The 17658-nt window shown below is 37.9% G+C and overlaps 1 protein-coding gene across 4 annotated transcripts; it reads left to right on the plus strand.

Moving 5' to 3' along the window:
• Positions 1-486: 486 nt before the first annotated feature.
• gas2b (growth arrest-specific 2b) lies at positions 487-17537 on the plus strand. Of its 4 annotated transcripts, none has more exons than XM_056745764.1 (8): positions 487-646; positions 4719-4884; positions 9104-9213; positions 10074-10215; positions 12152-12215; positions 12300-12714; positions 12814-12921; positions 16720-17537. In XM_056745764.1, exons 2-8 carry the CDS (start codon positions 4740-4742, stop codon positions 16915-16917), a joined length of 1182 nt encoding a protein of 393 aa, XP_056601742.1. In that variant the 5' UTR covers positions 487-646; positions 4719-4739; the 3' UTR covers positions 16918-17537. The 4 variants fall into 4 exon arrangements, with proteins under 4 accessions (XP_056601742.1, XP_056601733.1, XP_056601751.1 ...); XM_056745755.1 differs by lacking the exon at positions 487-646 and adding an exon at positions 1643-1945; XM_056745773.1 differs by lacking the exon at positions 487-646 and adding an exon at positions 2621-4062.
• Positions 17538-17658: the final 121 nt, after the last annotated feature.

Here is a 17658-nt window from a genome sequence, read left to right on the forward strand (position 1 = left end):
TGTGGATGCCAGACTGAAAACTGATAATGTACTGATGGCGAATTCTCCATCATCTGATAATTATATTACAGCTATTTGATCTCATCACTGCTCAACACATAATCTTATTATAATACACACAGCGAGCGAGCGAGCGAGCGAGCGAGAGAGAGAGAGAGAGAGAGAGAGAGAGAGAGAGAGAGAGAGCGGTGTGCGCAGTCGAGGATATTGCATCAGGACCACATGATATCACACAAATATTTTCCTGTTTACTATACTATTACTTGTACTACTCTGTGTACTATATATGAAGGTTTAGTTTTCACTCTGTCTGTCTTCAAAATTAAACGAAAGCATGAGGGACAAATACTTAGCCTAAACTCAAATAACTGAAACAATTTCCAAATGTGCACCTCGTATTTTCAACACAGCTCTACACGTCAGCAGCAGTGCACAGGCAGCAGTTCAATCTGACAGCTGCGGTAATTACTCTACAGTCGCACCCTCAGGCGAGTGACCCGGATGTTGGATTGACACTTTATGAACAGTGACCGCATCACTCACTCTGTCTGCAACTAAGCAATGCTATAATTAAATCTGCGAGTAAATTAAGACACAGAGCACATGACCTGTTAATCAACTTAGACAGCTGACATGCATCGAGTCGGTAAGTGTTTACAATGCTCTTGCATTATTTTTTATATCTAATAAGTTTAAAAGTTGCTGGACCCAGCACCTAAATCAGCAGCGTTATTGAATTTACACGTCCTATATCGAGCAGAAGAAAGGTATTGCTGTGGGACAAAGAACTCCAATTAGTGATGGGCCCATCTGATTCTGAACTGGTCCCACAGACCCCTGGGACCAATTTGGTCAGGCACGTGCCTGGTGTGCGCTGGCATCGCGCGTGTCTATCTAAACACCAGACGCGCTCCTTGGTTGCCCAGGAAACGCATACATTCGCCATCTGTTACGGTCCTGCGTAGTGATCCCTGACGTGTAGCCGTCACACAGCCTAATATTTACCACTCTCTAACGAAGGAGAACGAATACACATCTATTATTTCCGTCGTAAACAACCGAGTCGGTGGAGGAAGCACTAAACTCAGACGTTTTGACACCGCTTTTACAACCAAACATGGACACCCCCAGATAAAGTCGTTTTTTACCCTAATAAATAATATAGCATACTAAATGTTATAAAACAAAAACATGCTGTGTTTCCACGTTCGCAATTAATTTCGCAAGACAAAAAAAAGAGTAATAAAATGAATAACAATATGCTTCAACCTGCAGGATTTATTTAATAAAGAAACTGAATGCAACTTTGATGCATTCTGTGAATGAACATAGGCTAACGAATAAGTGACACCAGCGCCATCTGCTGGAGCAGGTGATCAAATGTTCCTGTACATCTAATGGTCTGCTGCAACAAGAGGTAGTTTGGAAACAAATCGAGACTTTATATGAACAACACAAGATTACAGATCTACATGTGGTTAAAATAGTTTGCACGTTTCGTAAACTTGTCTGTGTATAGCGCAGCCTATGCAAATTGAGTACAATGATCTTATCGGACAGAAACCGCACCCACATGTACATTTGTAAGCAAAACATAAGATTCGTCCCAGATAAGATATTCACTGAACATGTGTACACTACTATATTTCTGTCTGAGACTTTGTAAATAAAGCTGTGTGTTTGTTGCTACTGTTGGTGTAACATGTGCGTCTTTATAGCATCAAACGGATATTCGTGGGTCGTTCTGCCCAATTAAAACAAGGCTATGGTGTCTGAGTCAGCTCAATGATAATGAATGATCACATGGCTTGTTGTCAAACACGTCCCAGACATACAGTGAATGAACACGCCAGTGTGTAAATGTAACTTGACACCGATAGTGTGTTTGGAGGAGAGCGTGAAAGTTTGACACTGACATTGCTGTCTGATCTGCATAGCTGAGGAGGTAAGACCATATGCCCCTGTGCATTTTATCTTTCTGTTTATCTCTTAAAATACAAGAAACGAACGAAACAAAACCGAGTTTAACGTGGTAGCCTGTGATTTGTAACTCATTTGAAAGGTAAATGAATTCATCATTGTTCGTTAGTTTGAAACGAGATGTTATGACCTCTACTTTAAGAGTTGTTTTTGGCATCATTGGTGCAGAGTTGTCTTCAACTTTTAGTGTAATACATAAGAGGCTATAGTGATAAAACATTTCACTCCACCTGACCAAATTTATTTGAAAGTTACGACTAAAAATATAATTATTGAGATATTTTACAAATGAAAGTTATATCCAGGAACTCTTCAATAGCCTCTTATAAACTTCCTGAAACTGTGAAAAGTTTTAAGTGTTTGCTTTGAAGAAAAAAATGTCATATAATAGATTGCATATAGTTGATCAATAAACATATTTTGACTAATTCAAATTCAGCCTATATTTGACCTGACCTTTTTCTTTTTGGCTCAGTTCTGAAGTTAGATTTATAGATGGGTTTGTTCCAAGCATCTTGCAGATGTTGTCCACAGTTCTTAGGAATGCTGTCTTAGTTTTCTTTTCTGTCACTTTATGTCATTTCAAAATGACTTGATGATAGTGAAGTCATATCTATGTCAGTTTGATGACAATTAATGGCAATGTTTTGGAAATCTCTATTGATGTTACTAACTGGCACACTATTTTGTTCTATGTTTAAAATCTTTATTGGTTTGTCAGCTACTCACAATAAACAATATCCCACTTTTGTTAATAGTGGTTTCACTGAAATATACATTTGTGTTACTAAAATATTTTTCATTGTGCTACATTTCTCATAGATATTGTAAAATGTGCTATTAAAATAAACATGTATTGCGAACACTACTGTAAATTGCTCTGTATATGCTGGATTACCGCAGCAGTAAATTATAGTTGCCTTAAGTGTTTCATACATCACACAGTGCAGAGATTTTTAACAGTGAAATTCTGCGAGAGAACAAGTAGTCTACATGCATGTCAGCCTAATATTAGGTATGATAAATGTCAAGCCCTTGTCTACAGTAGCTCATAGCATTAATTTAGCGATGTAGGAGAAGCCAGGCCTAGCCAGCCAAAAGAAATGTGATTTACTGTGCTGGATGTACATCTCGACACTTGTCAGTAATCCAGTTCAATACATTTGTGGTTTGCATCTGTTTTAGCTTGTTAACCATGAGAAGACATTTCAGCATTTATTATCAACCACACAACACAACACAAGTTAAAATCAGGCTTTTTTATGTTTGATGATGATGAATTGACAGTCTTGTGATGAATGCAGTTGATCTATATCTCTTGTGTCAGTGTGTACCAATGAATGTTCACACGTGTGTGTGAACTGTGAACTTGAGCGCAGGTCTGTGTGCGTCTTTAGTGTTGCCTGAATCTTTGTGTGTGTGTATGTTGTGAACATAAAGCCTCTTTCTCTCTGTGGGTTTGGTCGAAGACCTCTTCCTCCCCTCTTGTCTGACTATGGTCAGGTTGCAGTGAAGGTGTGAATGTAGCACCTGTGTGCTGCAATCCTGTTGTGTGGGCTTCCCATGCTCCATCGGAGCCTATTTTTTAAATTCTTTATATTATTTCAACTGTTATTTTGTGCCTTTTGAGACTTTATAAAAGCTTTTTTCTCAAAATTGTGAAGAACAAAACCTAAATGCGTCCTATTATTCCTCTCAACACAACCTTCTCCTGTCAGACTCACTGGTCCCTCAAAGGACCAAGAACTTCAGGGCAATCACTTTAAGAAAATAAATGTTTCTCTCTGTGCGTGGTTGAATTGCATACATCTGCCCCACAGGTGTCATGCCTTCCTTCCTCTGACTTACAAGACCGCAACAGTTATGGGAAGCAGGAGCATGTTTCTACATGTGAAAGGCCCCTTTGATGAATGGTTGCTTGGGGAAATTACACGAGAGAGCATTCTTCAGCTATAGGGACTAAATTCTATCCTGAATGAGCGTTTTTTTGTGTTTTGCTGCAGGGTTACATGCATTCTGGGATGAGACATCTTAATGGTTTTACTGCAAAGTCATTGACTGTTTCGTCTATGTGTTGGAAAAGTGAGCTTTCTTTATTTTCTCCTTGACAGCACTGAGCTTAAAGAAACAGCAAATGGAAGATTTTGTTTCGCCAAAATTATTTCTGTGGAGTGTACTCGCAGTTTATATTTTTATTAGCCCTAAGGATTTTTGTCAGAAGCAGCTAAGACATTGATCCAATTCAGATCCCCTCAAGGACAACTCACATTTACAGTTTGCACTTTACATAATTTCCATGCTTCTGCCTATTGAGTTGCATTGTATGATAATGTAGGCTAATATTATTTTAATATAACGCCTTTAGTTACAACCCTGGTCAGCTTTAAAGAGCTGAATGTGGTATTGGGTAGATCTGGATCATTGGCTACAGTGTAAATCCAGTAGTGGTTGGGCTCAGATCAGACAGTGGCCCATAACAGAAGCATTGAGGGAACAGATGTGCTAATATAATTCATTCGTGTAGCACATTTATATCATCCATTTAGGACCATTCTGCCCAAGCATTGCTGTAATGTGTAGGAGCGATTTTTAAAAGACATGTTGGATCTCATCAAATCAAAGATAAAAAAATAAAACATAATGAAAACGAAACAGCTGTTGTTGAAGTTAATATATACAATTTTAGAAGCAATACATATTTTACATTTACATTAAAGACCTTTTCTTTCTTCATCCAGTAGGTCAACGTTTGAGTCAGTATGAATGGACCCTTCAGTCCCCGGCGAGAACCAGCACCTGACCTCTCCTGTTTGCTCCAGTACAGCGAGTGGCTGGCATTTAGGCATGAAGCCAGTTTGCTGCCTATGAAAGAAGATCTGGCCATCTGGCTAAACGGAATCCTTGGTAAGAAAATACAGTTTTTTCATAAGTACATAAACTTAACTGTCAGCTCGTGGGTTTTAGAATGCAGGTTTGGGGAAAGCTAAGAGAACTGATTGTCCTTGAACCATACAGAGATGTACGGAACATTACATTTATAAAATTTACAAGTTTAAGCAAATAGCAATGCAGTTTCCTTTACTGCTATACATCTTGAAGGGAAATATAAATATACTCAGCCCAAAATTTTTTATAATATCATCAATAACCCCCCATGAGTTGTTTCAAACCTGTATACATTTCTTTGTTCTGTTGAAAGATGTTTGGAAAAAATTATGTTAGCTACTGACACTAGAACTGTTTGCTTTCCTAAACTCCCCCAAATATCTCATTTTGTGTTCAACAGAACAAAAGACAAACTAAACCAATATTTTTTCTACTATGGTAGTCAATGATGTCCCAGAAATGTTAGTTGATTAAAAAAATCCAAATATCTTTTAATCAGAACAAAGAAATGTACACTTGAGGGTGAGTTAATGATGGCAGAATTTTTTTTTGTGTGTGGAGCCTACTCACCCGTCCCAGATTGACAGCCCATGAGCACCAGCACACTCACGATTGGAATGAATAGAGTATGTCTCTGTATGTAATCAAGATTTATTGCAAGCAAGACTTCAACTTCACAGTTAAGAGTTACATTTAGCCGAAGATAGTATACAATCCCTAGCTGGCCGTTTTTGCACATATGTGATCTATGTGAAAACCCTGGTTTAAAGACATCTATTTGTGATATAATATTTCTTCATAAACCCATTACAAAATACCAAATTACAAAAATGTCTTATACAAATGTAGTGGCTGTTCTACTGATTCCTATCTGCATCTGCATGTTGTGTTTTGGGCAGGGTTCTATTATTTTTTCAGCAGGGCAGCCAAAATAATGAAAAGAATATCCTGTCAAAGTATAATCTTTAAATTTTAATTTCGTTTGATTTTGACTGACTAGTGGTGTATTCCAGCCATAAGACTTTAAAAAAGTTTCAGATAGATACACACTAACTGATCAAATGTGCAGTCTGTAGGCTATGTCAAAGACTTGCAGTAAATCATATTGAGATAAAGGGTTAAAATCAAAGCTCTTCAACAATAACTAGATGCCTAGTTTTCACACACTGGGTCACACTTATGACTGCATGTTGCGCCTATTATAGACATTGATAGGTAACTACAAAAATGAACAAAGAACATTGTGCTGTTTTATCAAGCACCTGTTGCACTTATCGATTGCTGGCAGTGTCTCTAGCCTGACTTTCACAAGGCTGGCCAGGAGTTCTCGTCTCTTATCATCTAAAACAATTATGAACATTGTTTTCAGCACACTAAAGTTTGTGAAGTTGGCTAGTTGTGAAGTTAACAATTTATTATGCCAACAATCCCCTTACAGTTATGTAAATAATAACAAATATGCTAATTGTATTAAAGAATACGCTGTGGTTTTAAAAGTGAGGGTGAGTTATCAGCAAAAAGCATAATATACTGGCAAACAGAGAACGCGATTCATCCCCGGGCGCTATCGCGACGGAGGGGGACTCTGCATGCAGCGTATGAGCCTCGTCGGGCTCAGTTTCTGTAACACCTGCTGCTGATTCACCCGAAGCGGCAGTTGTCTCAGCCCTCAGGGGCAGGGAAAACAACTAAATAGTGTAGTTTGAATGCTTGCCTTTTATGATCTTTTGTTTCATATCTCCTGGTTGCACAAATGGTCCAAAAGTCAGTGCATCGCACTTTTCTGACACAAACGGATGTTATAACGTATCCTTGTGATTTTTAAGTGGATATATGGAAATCCTTGATCTTTTCTAGTGGGAATACGTATCACATATCACGTAAACTACACTACTGATCTTAACCCCAGGTAAATCCTGGGTTATCTGTTTCAGGTTTCACACTGCTTATAATTTACCATGGTTTACAAAATATCCCTGGCTGGGTATTCATAACCTGATGTTTCACACTGTACATCACTATACCCTGGTTAACATTCTTATTTGCATATTTGTGGTGTCAACCACATAAAAATAGTGCGTGGTCCCTTAAAATAACCACATACGTTCGTTTTTCCACATCCGGGGGAAAATGACGTCTCGCAAATTCTTTTTGGCTGTTTTAAGCCTCCAAAGACGTTACTTACTAAAGTATATGAAAAACTAAAAGGATTGTTTACACAGTGCACAGAGTTTCTATGACTGTGCACAGATTGTGAAATGGGGTAAGCGCTGTTCAGTTTTTGATTAGGTGTCCGTTGCTAAGCGTCCGGTCTTATCATTCTACCACCGCTGCGTTTCAAACTGCACACATTGGCACCGCAATTCAGGGTTAGCCCTGCAAAAGCAGAGCTTACCCTGCTTCAGAGCTGGGTTTCATAACCCCCATGTAAAATGCGGGGATAACCCCGCTTCAAAATTACAAGTGTGAAACGTTTGTTTACCCGGGCTTAAAAGCAGGGTTTAGAGTGAAGATAACCCGGGGTTAAAAGCGGGGTTTAGAGTGAAGATAACCCGGGGTTAAAAGCGGGGTTTAGAGTGAAGATAACCCGGGGTTAAAAGCAGGGTTTAGAGTAACAGATAACCCGGGGTTTAATGTGTGAAAAGCCTGTGTGTACTGTACGTTCATGTTCTCCTAGAATATTGTTCATGATGCTACTGTAGTGCTTCTTGAGTCCCTTACAATACAATAAACACAGATTAACATTATTTTACCTTTACATTTGAACTAATTTGAGATCAGTAAGAACTAGAGAGTCTACTCTCTGAAGATGATCCAACTACTCACTGTAGTAAAAATATGGAGAAGTTTCAAGACAAGCACAGGCAGGACGGTATTATTTGGGAGGCTAGTGACCCAAAAAGAGCAGATTGTAGTGGTGGGGTTAATCTTTAGGGTGTGATTTTCAGCTCTTTTACAGCATCCATAAATTGCCTTTGGCATGTTAATGAATGGAAACTTCTAACTGGAGCTCGAGTGTGTCAAACAAAGTTATGAATTTTAAATTATAGTCATCTCTGGTGACATTTATCACACTTGTGCACCAGACACACTTGCTATATTATCAATCACAGCTTTAGGGGAAGACTGTTCGCAGCAAACGTCTTTTTCTTTCCACATGCAGTTTTTATATGCGTGTTTGCAACTCTGCTTTACTGCAATGTCAGCAAATTCACCTCGTTCAGTGTGTCTATAAATATCTCAAGGTAATCTTTTGAGCTATTTCCCATTGTTTGGTGTAAGCATAAAGGGTTTAAGTCATTCTTATTACACAATATTATACCTGCGATACATCTATCTGCAGATGATCTGGAATACTTTGCCGTTTACAGACCAGCATGTTAAACAGAAACCATGAAGTAAAATCCTCTGCCTTCTGGATCAATGAATTGTGCCTAGATGAGATCCTGAAAGAGGAATCGCCTTTCTCAAATAAACCAGTCTGAAACCTGTTTTGACGTGTCCTGACCTTTCAGCTGGTTGTCGGAAGCTCTGACAATATTTCTTAAGAGGCTTAGTGAAAACAACATCATGTAATGGGGTCAAAACAATATAAATCTTTAACCCATTGAAGTACCTCAAAATGTTTCAGTGTTTAGTCTCTAGAAGCTGATGTTGGTTTTCTCTGTGTAACCCGTCCCCAAACACCTCTCTTCCTGTTGATCTCCCAGCAGTGTTATGGCTGTGTGGTTAGCAGACAACGGGGGATCTCTTTTGTTTCATTACAAACTTCTCTTACTCTCTGAACTAATGACTATCCGCTGCCGTTCTGCACCTCAGGATTTCTGTTTTTGTTGTGGTTTCCCTCTTCCACCACCTCCAGAATTTCTCCTCCCCAGGGCCCTCACTCCTCCTTCAGTACCGCTGTATCTGAATCTGTATGTACTTAATACCCAGGCCTCAGGAATGCATCTGCACGGCCGTGAGAATCTCAGAGTAAGTTTACTCAGAGGATTTTTGGGGCATCTTTAGGTTGCCTACGGTACAGAAAGAATTATGAATAAAAGAGGAGGAGAGGATTTATGAAGGTAAACCAGCAACCATTAAAACCCTGTTGCATTAGTTTACACTTCTCTGAAAGCTTTTTTTACTTAATTTTTACTTATTAGTAGAATAGTTCTACGTATATAGCATCTAGTGCCAGTACAGTATATCATATCACTGTTGATGCCCTCTGTCTCTCTTTTTTGTTGTTCAGGTCTGGATATAACAGCTGAGAGTTTCATGGACAGACTGGACACTGGCGTGGTCTTATGTCAGCTTGCAGAAGAGATACAAGAGAGGATGATTCTAGCCAGCAGTGGAAAGGTACTCAGAAGCTGTAGGCTATAGACTCTGAAATGTTTAAGATTGAATCATATCATAGTGAGACTTTTGTCCTAGTTTTACTCTTGTAAACATGTGGTTGGTTGTTTTTATTTATTTGCTGCAAGTTGCTACATGTTGCTCTTGTAACTTCCCATTTCCTTTGTATCTGTGTCTTTAAGAGTGTAATTTGACAGACTCTAATGAGCTGAATAAATATTCTGAATAGACAAGAGAACTTTAAGTACTGTCCTGCTAATGAGCTGAAAAACAGCTAGACAGATTAAACTTGATAGAAAATTGTATGGACAGGAATAAGTTCAGTCACATAAATCATGCTCGGTTCGTACAGTTTACAAACATAATTAATTATCTCATAAATTGATGACAATAACTTCACTTCACGGGTACATAAACCTAATTAAAACTGTGAAACAACAACATTTACTTTTGGTAGACAGTACATTTAGTAGTAGTACATTTCATGGGAATTAATAAGTGAAGATGAATAGTTGGATGTGCACATCTGAAAGACAGAACATATATAATGCATATGATATATAGACTATAGTTTATTTAGTGATTTTTTTGGTTAAGCCATGAATGACACTGTCTTCTGACACTGACCTTCGCCGGTGTGTCTGGAGGATGGTCACGTGGGAATTTCCTTCTCAGCTGAGAGCTAGTGGGGAATTTTGTAGCAGTGGATTAGCAGTAGCATTTGTTTTGGAAAATGTCTGGACAACAGGCATTATTATTGGACAACATATATAAAACAACACCTAAAAATAAGAAATAATAATATAATATTGAAATAAACCCACTATAAGTTAAGCTAAAATACATTTGGGTTTGTTCCCTAGCCCTTCATTCGGCGTGTGATTCGCTGGCGTGCTGATGCAACGCCAGGATCGTTCTTTGCTCGGGACAATGCAGCTAACTTCCTGTACTGGTGCTGTAAAATTGGGGTGGCGCAGTCACATCTTTTTGAATCTGAAGATCTTGGTGAGTATTTAATGTGTCACCACTTTTGCCCGTCTCATCAAGATATGTTTAAAGGGTTTTTTAAGAGAGACAATGTCTGTTTTAAGACATTAACATGATCCCTCAGTTTCAGTGCAGACTGGCTACAAGTAAACCTGTGAACTTCAATTCTGAGACTCATAAACCACTGAACAATGAATCTGTATAATGATTGCGGAGTGATATTCACTACACAAAAATCCCTGCTGGCCATGCTCAGTTTTCACACTTTATCATCGTATGAAATAATCTCTCACTTTGTGTGTTCTATGGAGGATGTTGTATTGTGGGATGTGGTCTGAGATCTTTTGGATAGACAAGCAGTATCAATATCTGTCTACTGGCCTTTGCTGCCCAGCATTGCGAGATGAAAAGAGATGCCAAAGAGAAGAAAATAGGGAATAAAAACAGGGTCAAAGATAGAGAGGAGAATAGAAAAATAGTGAAAGGATGCATGTGCCTCTGAGCTATCAGCACTAGTGGTTTCTAAAGAAAGATTGGTAAGAATTTGAGAGGATATAGATAAAGAGTATCCAGTCCGTTGTTGATAACATCAATCAAAATACTTCTCTCACAGCCTCTGGTAGATTTGTGGGTTATGTTTCATGAAGATGGTGCTGATATGTCACCTGGATTAGAACCTGAGGGATGTTTAATGTAGTGCTGATCTCACTATGTGTTTGTGTGTCATTAAAAGAGTCATAGAGCTGCTCACTAAATTGCATACACATGCCCATGCACATGCCTGATCTCTGTAATGGTTTTCATGAATGCCACTCATTAGGACTGGTAATCTAGTTCAGCTTTCATTAGTTTTGTTTCTTTGTTGCTGTATGGGTTCACACCTCCAACACTTGTCAGACAATGAAGAGAGACAGATTTCTATTCAAGTCTTAACAAGGTGTTAGGACAAGTTTCAACATTCATTTATCAGAAAAGAATGTCTTTGTTCCATCTGCACACCAAGTCCTTAAAAACACAACACTGTTTTAATTCTTTCTGCATTGTAAATCTCAGTCAAATATCATAACTTGATGCTGTCTGGTCGACTGATGCGGCTCAGAATGCTTGGCAGTCTTTAAAGGGATAGTTCACCACATAATTTTAATACTGTCATGAATAAGTCATACTCAAGTTGTTCCAAACATGTAGAAATTTCTTTGTTTGGTTGAACACGGAAAGATAATCAGTTCTTGGATTCTATTGACTACCAAAGGAAAAATTACAATGGTAGTCAAAAGTGCTGAGAACTGTTTGCTGTCTACCTCCTTCAAAATATCTTCTCTTGTGTTCAACAGAACAAAAAAGTATTTTCCTACTATGGTAGTCAACGGGGACAAATCATTTTCCCAAATATATTTCTCTGTCTTCATCAGAACAAAGACATTTATAAAGATTTGGAATAACTTAAAGGTGAGTAAATTATGACATATTTCAATGTCTAAAGGAAGTCGGGTCAGGTCTTTAAGTTTTGATTTGAAACTTTGGTCATTTTCTCTGCAGTACAGTTCTCTTTGATGAACCGAGATATCTCATGTATTTTTATTTTGACTATCAAAGCTTAGTCTGACCCATTGTTATCCATAGTGTTTTAAAGTTACCGATATCATAGATACAGTTTATAAAAATACATTTAAGGGAATTCAACAAAGATTGTTTCATGCCAGAACCTTGTATGGGAAATATGTATGGGGATATTTTCAAGATGTCTAAGCTGTTTTTTAAGCAATAGAATTCTATGGAGATGACAGTTTTCAAGCCTAAAAAATATTTAATTCTATACAGATACTATTATATTGTCAAAAAGGAAAATAATTAAAAATAGCTTAAACTGTTTGCAAAATATCATATTTTGCAAAAACAACACTGTTCCTTTAAATTTGTGTTGTCTGAAAACAAATGTATTGTGTTTCACCAGTTCTTCATAAGCATCCCAGGGAAGTTTGCTTGTGTCTCATGCAGCTCGGAAGAATTGCTTCAAAGTTAGTTCTCTCAATCCATTGTTAACCATTCGTAGTCATTATCATATAATCTATTATTGACAGCTGACTGAATATCGTTCTTAGGTATGGAGTTGAGCCTCCTGCACTTGTAAAGCTGGAGAAAGAGATCGAAAAAGAGGAAGATGGGTGTTCGTCTCCATCCATGTTCTTTGCCTCACCTCTGCCCTTTCCACCCACTCCACCTCTGTTTTTTCAACCTGATCCAAACCCCCCTCCCATCATTCAATCATCTCCTGTCCCCACGTCTACACCACCTGCCTCACAAACTCCATCCCCTCCCCTGGACCCCCATCCCTCTCCTCCTTTGCTCCCCACCCCTCCCCCTGACTCAATTTCCACCCAGTCAAAACCTCACCCTGATTCCCCCTCTACACCATCACCTGTTACCACATCCATCAAATCTTCATCAGCCACACCCACAAAATGCCATGCAAAGTTCAACAGAAAAAAGAGCACTGGCAACCTGCTGGACGATATTGTGAGTGTTTTCTATCACAAACCGCTATATTTCACTCCTAAATTTTGTAACTTTGACCTCTTTAATCTTAGCCAGGTTTTATGCTCTATTTTGTTTCAGGTAAGACAGATATCAGAGGACCCACCATGCAAATGTCTAGTCAAATTCTGCATTGAGAAGCAGCCCAAAGGCCATTATCGTGTTGGTGACAAAGTTCTTTATGTCAGGGTATGTACTGTTTTCGCAGACTGCTTTCTTTATGGCACAAAGGTGAATGAAAGTTGTATTTATTATTGCCCACCTGCACTCTGTCGTGGTTCCATTGACGTTTATGGAAGGATATGAAGCGATATGTAAAATCATGTTTCATTGTTTGTTCAAAGCATTGATGTGCCTGCAAGCTCTGCTGCGCTTTTACAATTTCTTTGGAGGCACAAATATTAGTTTTGAAGCTGAGAGAGAGCACAGCACTGATTCAAGGCAAAGCCTCATGGGAGCTAGTGTTGCCTGGCAACATGAAGAAAAGGTCACACCTTTGAATAGGGAAACTGGAGGTTCAGACTCGCAAATGTCTCGGATCAGACAAATCTTTTCAGCAGTACTCTAACGGAACAAAAATAAAGGCTAAGTGAATCATTCTTTGTCAAAGATGATAACAAACAAAGCAGGAATGTTGAAAATACACATAAAACAAATTTCTGGGAAACTAAAAGATTGCAGGCTATTGTCTTTACTCACAGTGTTTACAATACAGAAGGCCTTTAAACTCTACAGGCAATAGCTGAATTCTTCACAAAATTGTCACTTTGTCTCTGTTGTGACCTGCACAAACTCATTACACGCATAATTAAACATATCGGAATTCACTTATGTAACATCCACAATCGGTTTTTACTGCCACATTCATAGCCATCAATAAATAAAGATGTCTGGTTTAGTGACTACAGTATATTCCTGGACTGATTTCACTTTTTATATAAAAAAATCAGTACTTTTTTTGTTGTAATTGGCATTGAGTAGGAATATTTCTCTCATTAATATAACCTGTGATTATTTAAAAAGTTTGGTTATTTGTGTTTTTTATATCACAAATGTCTGTCTCCCACTGTCACACAAATACAGTCTTGTCTGAACAGTATTTGTTATTCTTGATTTAAAGAGTCCAGTATGTCCTATAGATAACGGTTTTCTATAATCTATAATTGACCCCGTGTCTACTACTGGAGTTACACAACCTTGACCCAGAAAATTTTGTGAACACTTTATTCATATTGAGTTATAGCAAAACAAACAGAAACCAAACATAAACATAATTTCATTGTTATAGCTAAAGCTTTTTGTTTGTAGAAGTAAAAGAGTATTAATTTACCTATTCTCAGATCATATTTCCATATGATTTAAATGTCTGTTTTTTTACTGACCAACATTGCAATATTGTAAAAATATTTAAACCTCTTTCCAAATACCAAACTAACGAAGGAATTGAAGAGAACATCTGAATTCATTGATCACTGATCATGTCATAGATCCGTGTGGCTACATTTACTCGTGTTGGCTCGGCCTCTCCCTTTTTTTCCTTTTAATCAGGCAAATCCATCAAGGTATCTAGCATGTGTGACTGAGGAAGAAAAAGAAGAAAAACTGCCGCTTTTTGTCCTGAATCCAATTAGCATAGAAGCAGAGGAAGCAAGAAAATGAGAGAGAATGGCTTACTACAGCAAAGCAAAGAGAAGCTTTTAATATCATTTCCCAGCCTTCCTTTCAGTCTGAGGGAGTCCAAGTTATTTTACTTCTGTTTTGACATATCAAGCAAAAATGAAAGAGAAGCAAGATCCATTAGATCTTCACAATGGCTGAGCTGTGTGCCGAAAGAATTGAAGAGTCTGTGGGTCATTTAAAAGGAAATGTGATTCATGCCATTTGTTAATGGGGTCATGAAAACGTGTGACCTCTCTGTTTAGATCTTATCATAAAAGGTTAATGCTATTTTAACAGATTCATGAAAGCTGTTTTAATAATATTAGCAAATGACAAAACTCATTTAAAAGAATACAGGCTCATAATTCTAGTACGTTTTTCCAGTTTTTTTATACACATCCCTATTGATCTATTTATGTTGAGGTTAACATAGTCTCTTAATCTGTTCAGTCATTAAGGATATATTCAACATTCAGTATTGCTACACATAGGGGCAGATTAATGGTCAAATATAGATCTTACAGGTGATCCGAGAACTGCTGCGGAGAAGGAAGCAGACTGCATAACACAAACACAAGGCTCTGTTGGTTTTGTTTTTGTTTCTACGGCTGTTTGGTGTGCTCTTTAAATAGTGCTCTTTTAAATTTCCAATGAACATAATTTGGAATAAGGTGGAACATTATACACAATGTTTGCTGTATCAGCCATTTCTTCGGGCAAGTTTCGCTACTATTTAATAATATATAATAGCTTGGCTTGTTGCAGAACACATACTATCCTTTTTGAACAAAATCAAAGCTCTAATCTGCCATCTAGTGGTTAATGTGTTAACAACCGCAGGGCCACCCCCAAAGGCATACATTTTTCACTATGAAAAAATATAAATTATCATTTTTGTTTCGATCTGTGAACTACTAATAACATTAAAGCCAAATTTCTAATAAAAATATTGTTTCTATTTGCAGAAAAATTAACCGGGGGGAGAACAAGTCAATTCAAACATGTTCATATTCACTTTTAAGCTATACAACAGTAATATTAGTACAAATATTTAAGAGAAGTTCAAACTACATTTTTTTATGTAATAATAATCGCAGTTTTCATGTCTTTTCATGTTGTCAGTGTAATAAAACAGACACTGGACTGGAATGGCCACAATACATATAGAAATGCTGATTTGCTGAACATTTGGTCCCCTTATTAAATAGAAATGATTTTTGTGGAAGATAAGTGTAATGTAAACCTGCTGGTTAGAATGCATGAGCAACATGTCTGAATAAAACCAAACAGCCCTCAAAATCGCACACCATTTTATCTTTCTCCAAGTAAACATGTATCTTCCTTCTGTCTGTTTTTATTCGTGTACGGGTCAGAAGCTGTGAAGCTTGACTGACACATGGGGTATCCTTAAACAGGCTAGCCCCTCCCTCACGGCTCTCTGGTGTATTTGTTAATTCTGGCTCACTCTCACCCTCTCTGTCAGCCTTGACATTTTAATCTGCTTGGAAACAGCTGAGACTGATCAAACTGCATGGTAATTAGAATTACCCAGCCCGGCAAAACGTGTGTATGGATCCCTCTATTAGGATGCATCAAGCTAAAGGGGTTCGGAGGGCTGGGAGGGGAAAACATATAAATCTGGTTGTATTACCAGCAGCTTAACAGCTTTGTAATGAGAGGGTCAGGGCTGATAAAGTGTGGGGGGATAGATGACTAACAATGCCTCAGGGGAGAGCGAGATTTCTCAGGAGACACGGCACATCCTGTGCTCTCTGTCTCATTTTGTGTTTCTTAGCTTGTTCTTGCTTGGTAGCGGTTGCCTTGGCAGCAAAAGAGATCTAAGACACGCTATGGAACACCATAGGTGTGCATTTTGAATAGCCGTGTGTGTGTGTGGATTTGTCCTGCAAATTTGGCTCAGCTGGTGCCATGAGGTAGTGTTTCATTTGGTTTAATGAGATTTTAGCAGCATAGTCTCTCTCTCTCTTTGTCACACTCTCTCCCTTACTCACTGACTGATAGCATTTGCCTTTCTTTGGGTCTGCTGCATATTAGATGTGGGCTTTAAATATTTAATGAGAGAGGAAGGGGTCTTGGGGAGATCATTTAAAAAAAAAAACACCAAGCTGGATATTTTACAGATATTTCGCATGAATGCAGACCCAGTGGTTCAGTTTGTTTTAATGAAAGCAACAGTGAAACACAAGGAATGTCCTAGCCAATGAGCATCTGTTTATTCTGTAAATATTTTTAGTTTTTTATGAACCACTTGTTAATTGTAATAAGACTCAATCTTTCTCCATTCTCTCCTGCTCTCTTTAATGACAGATGTTGAATGATAAACATGCCATGGTGCGTATCGGTGGCGGATGGGAGACATTTGGTACATACCTTTTAAAGCATGACCCGTGCAGGATGACTGCGATTGCCCGGCCCGGAATCAAAACCAGCAAGTCTCCAGTCAAGAGAGAGCTGTCCCGGGACAGTTACCTGGTCGTAGGTACTCACTCCCGCTTCAAGAAGTAACACTTCAAAAACATTTAAGCAGGTGTGATCACATAAATTCAAGAGAAAAAGCTTTTTTCTGGGAGGAAAGCAGCCCAGGTGGCTTAAATATGTAAATGACCTGTGGTTTCGGTTTAAGAAGGGAACAATAAAGAATGTTGAACGATACTGTACATTCAGTATATTTTTCTTATATAGGGTAGAATTAACATATGTTATCATATTAACATATTGCCTTTACTTACAGATAATTATAATTTGTTCACCCCACTTTTATAATGTGAAATTCTAAAATCATAAAGGGCAGGATCTCTGTTAATGAACAGTTTACTTTTATAATCTAAATGAATTTACTGTATTATCTTAAATGGAACCTGAAACATTTCTTCAGGCATCCTCTAGGTGTTGCCCTGTATCACATTATGAGCTGTATTTTAGGACTATGAATGAAACAACTGCAATACCATCCTGTGCTCAGAGGTCTGCAGACATAATTGGTGTGCAAACAAACATAATCTGCTTACACTTTATACTTCAATAATATACATACTACTATTTTAAGCTCAGGATTTGCATTGCATGTTCTTTCAGTAGCATATCATGCCAAATTCAATCTAGTTGTCAGACTCAGAAGAAAATATCGGTTTCTTTGATTTGTGTATTTAAGATTTTATGATGCGATTGTACATTGTGTACAACTTGACTATCAATATATATATATATATTTCTTTTAGCATAATCGATTGATAAAATGTAAAGAAG

Source organism: Triplophysa dalaica, chromosome 1 (genome assembly GCF_015846415.1).
Source record: "Triplophysa dalaica isolate WHDGS20190420 chromosome 1, ASM1584641v1, whole genome shotgun sequence".
NCBI classification, from domain to species: domain Eukaryota; kingdom Metazoa; phylum Chordata; class Actinopteri; order Cypriniformes; family Nemacheilidae; genus Triplophysa; species Triplophysa dalaica.

Bases quoted from the DNA above. Each gene is read 5' to 3' on its own strand.
- gas2b (XM_056745764.1), top strand. From the start codon at position 4,740: ATGAATGGACCCTTCAGTCCCCGGCGAGAACCAGCACCTGACCTCTCC. The intron at 10,216-12,151 runs GTGAGTATTTAA...GTGTTTCACCAG, and splicing joins TTTTGAATCTGAAGATCTTG to TTCTTCATAAGCATCCCAGG. The intron at 12,922-16,719 runs GTATGTACTGTT...CTTTAATGACAG, and splicing joins ACAAAGTTCTTTATGTCAGG to ATGTTGAATGATAAACATGC.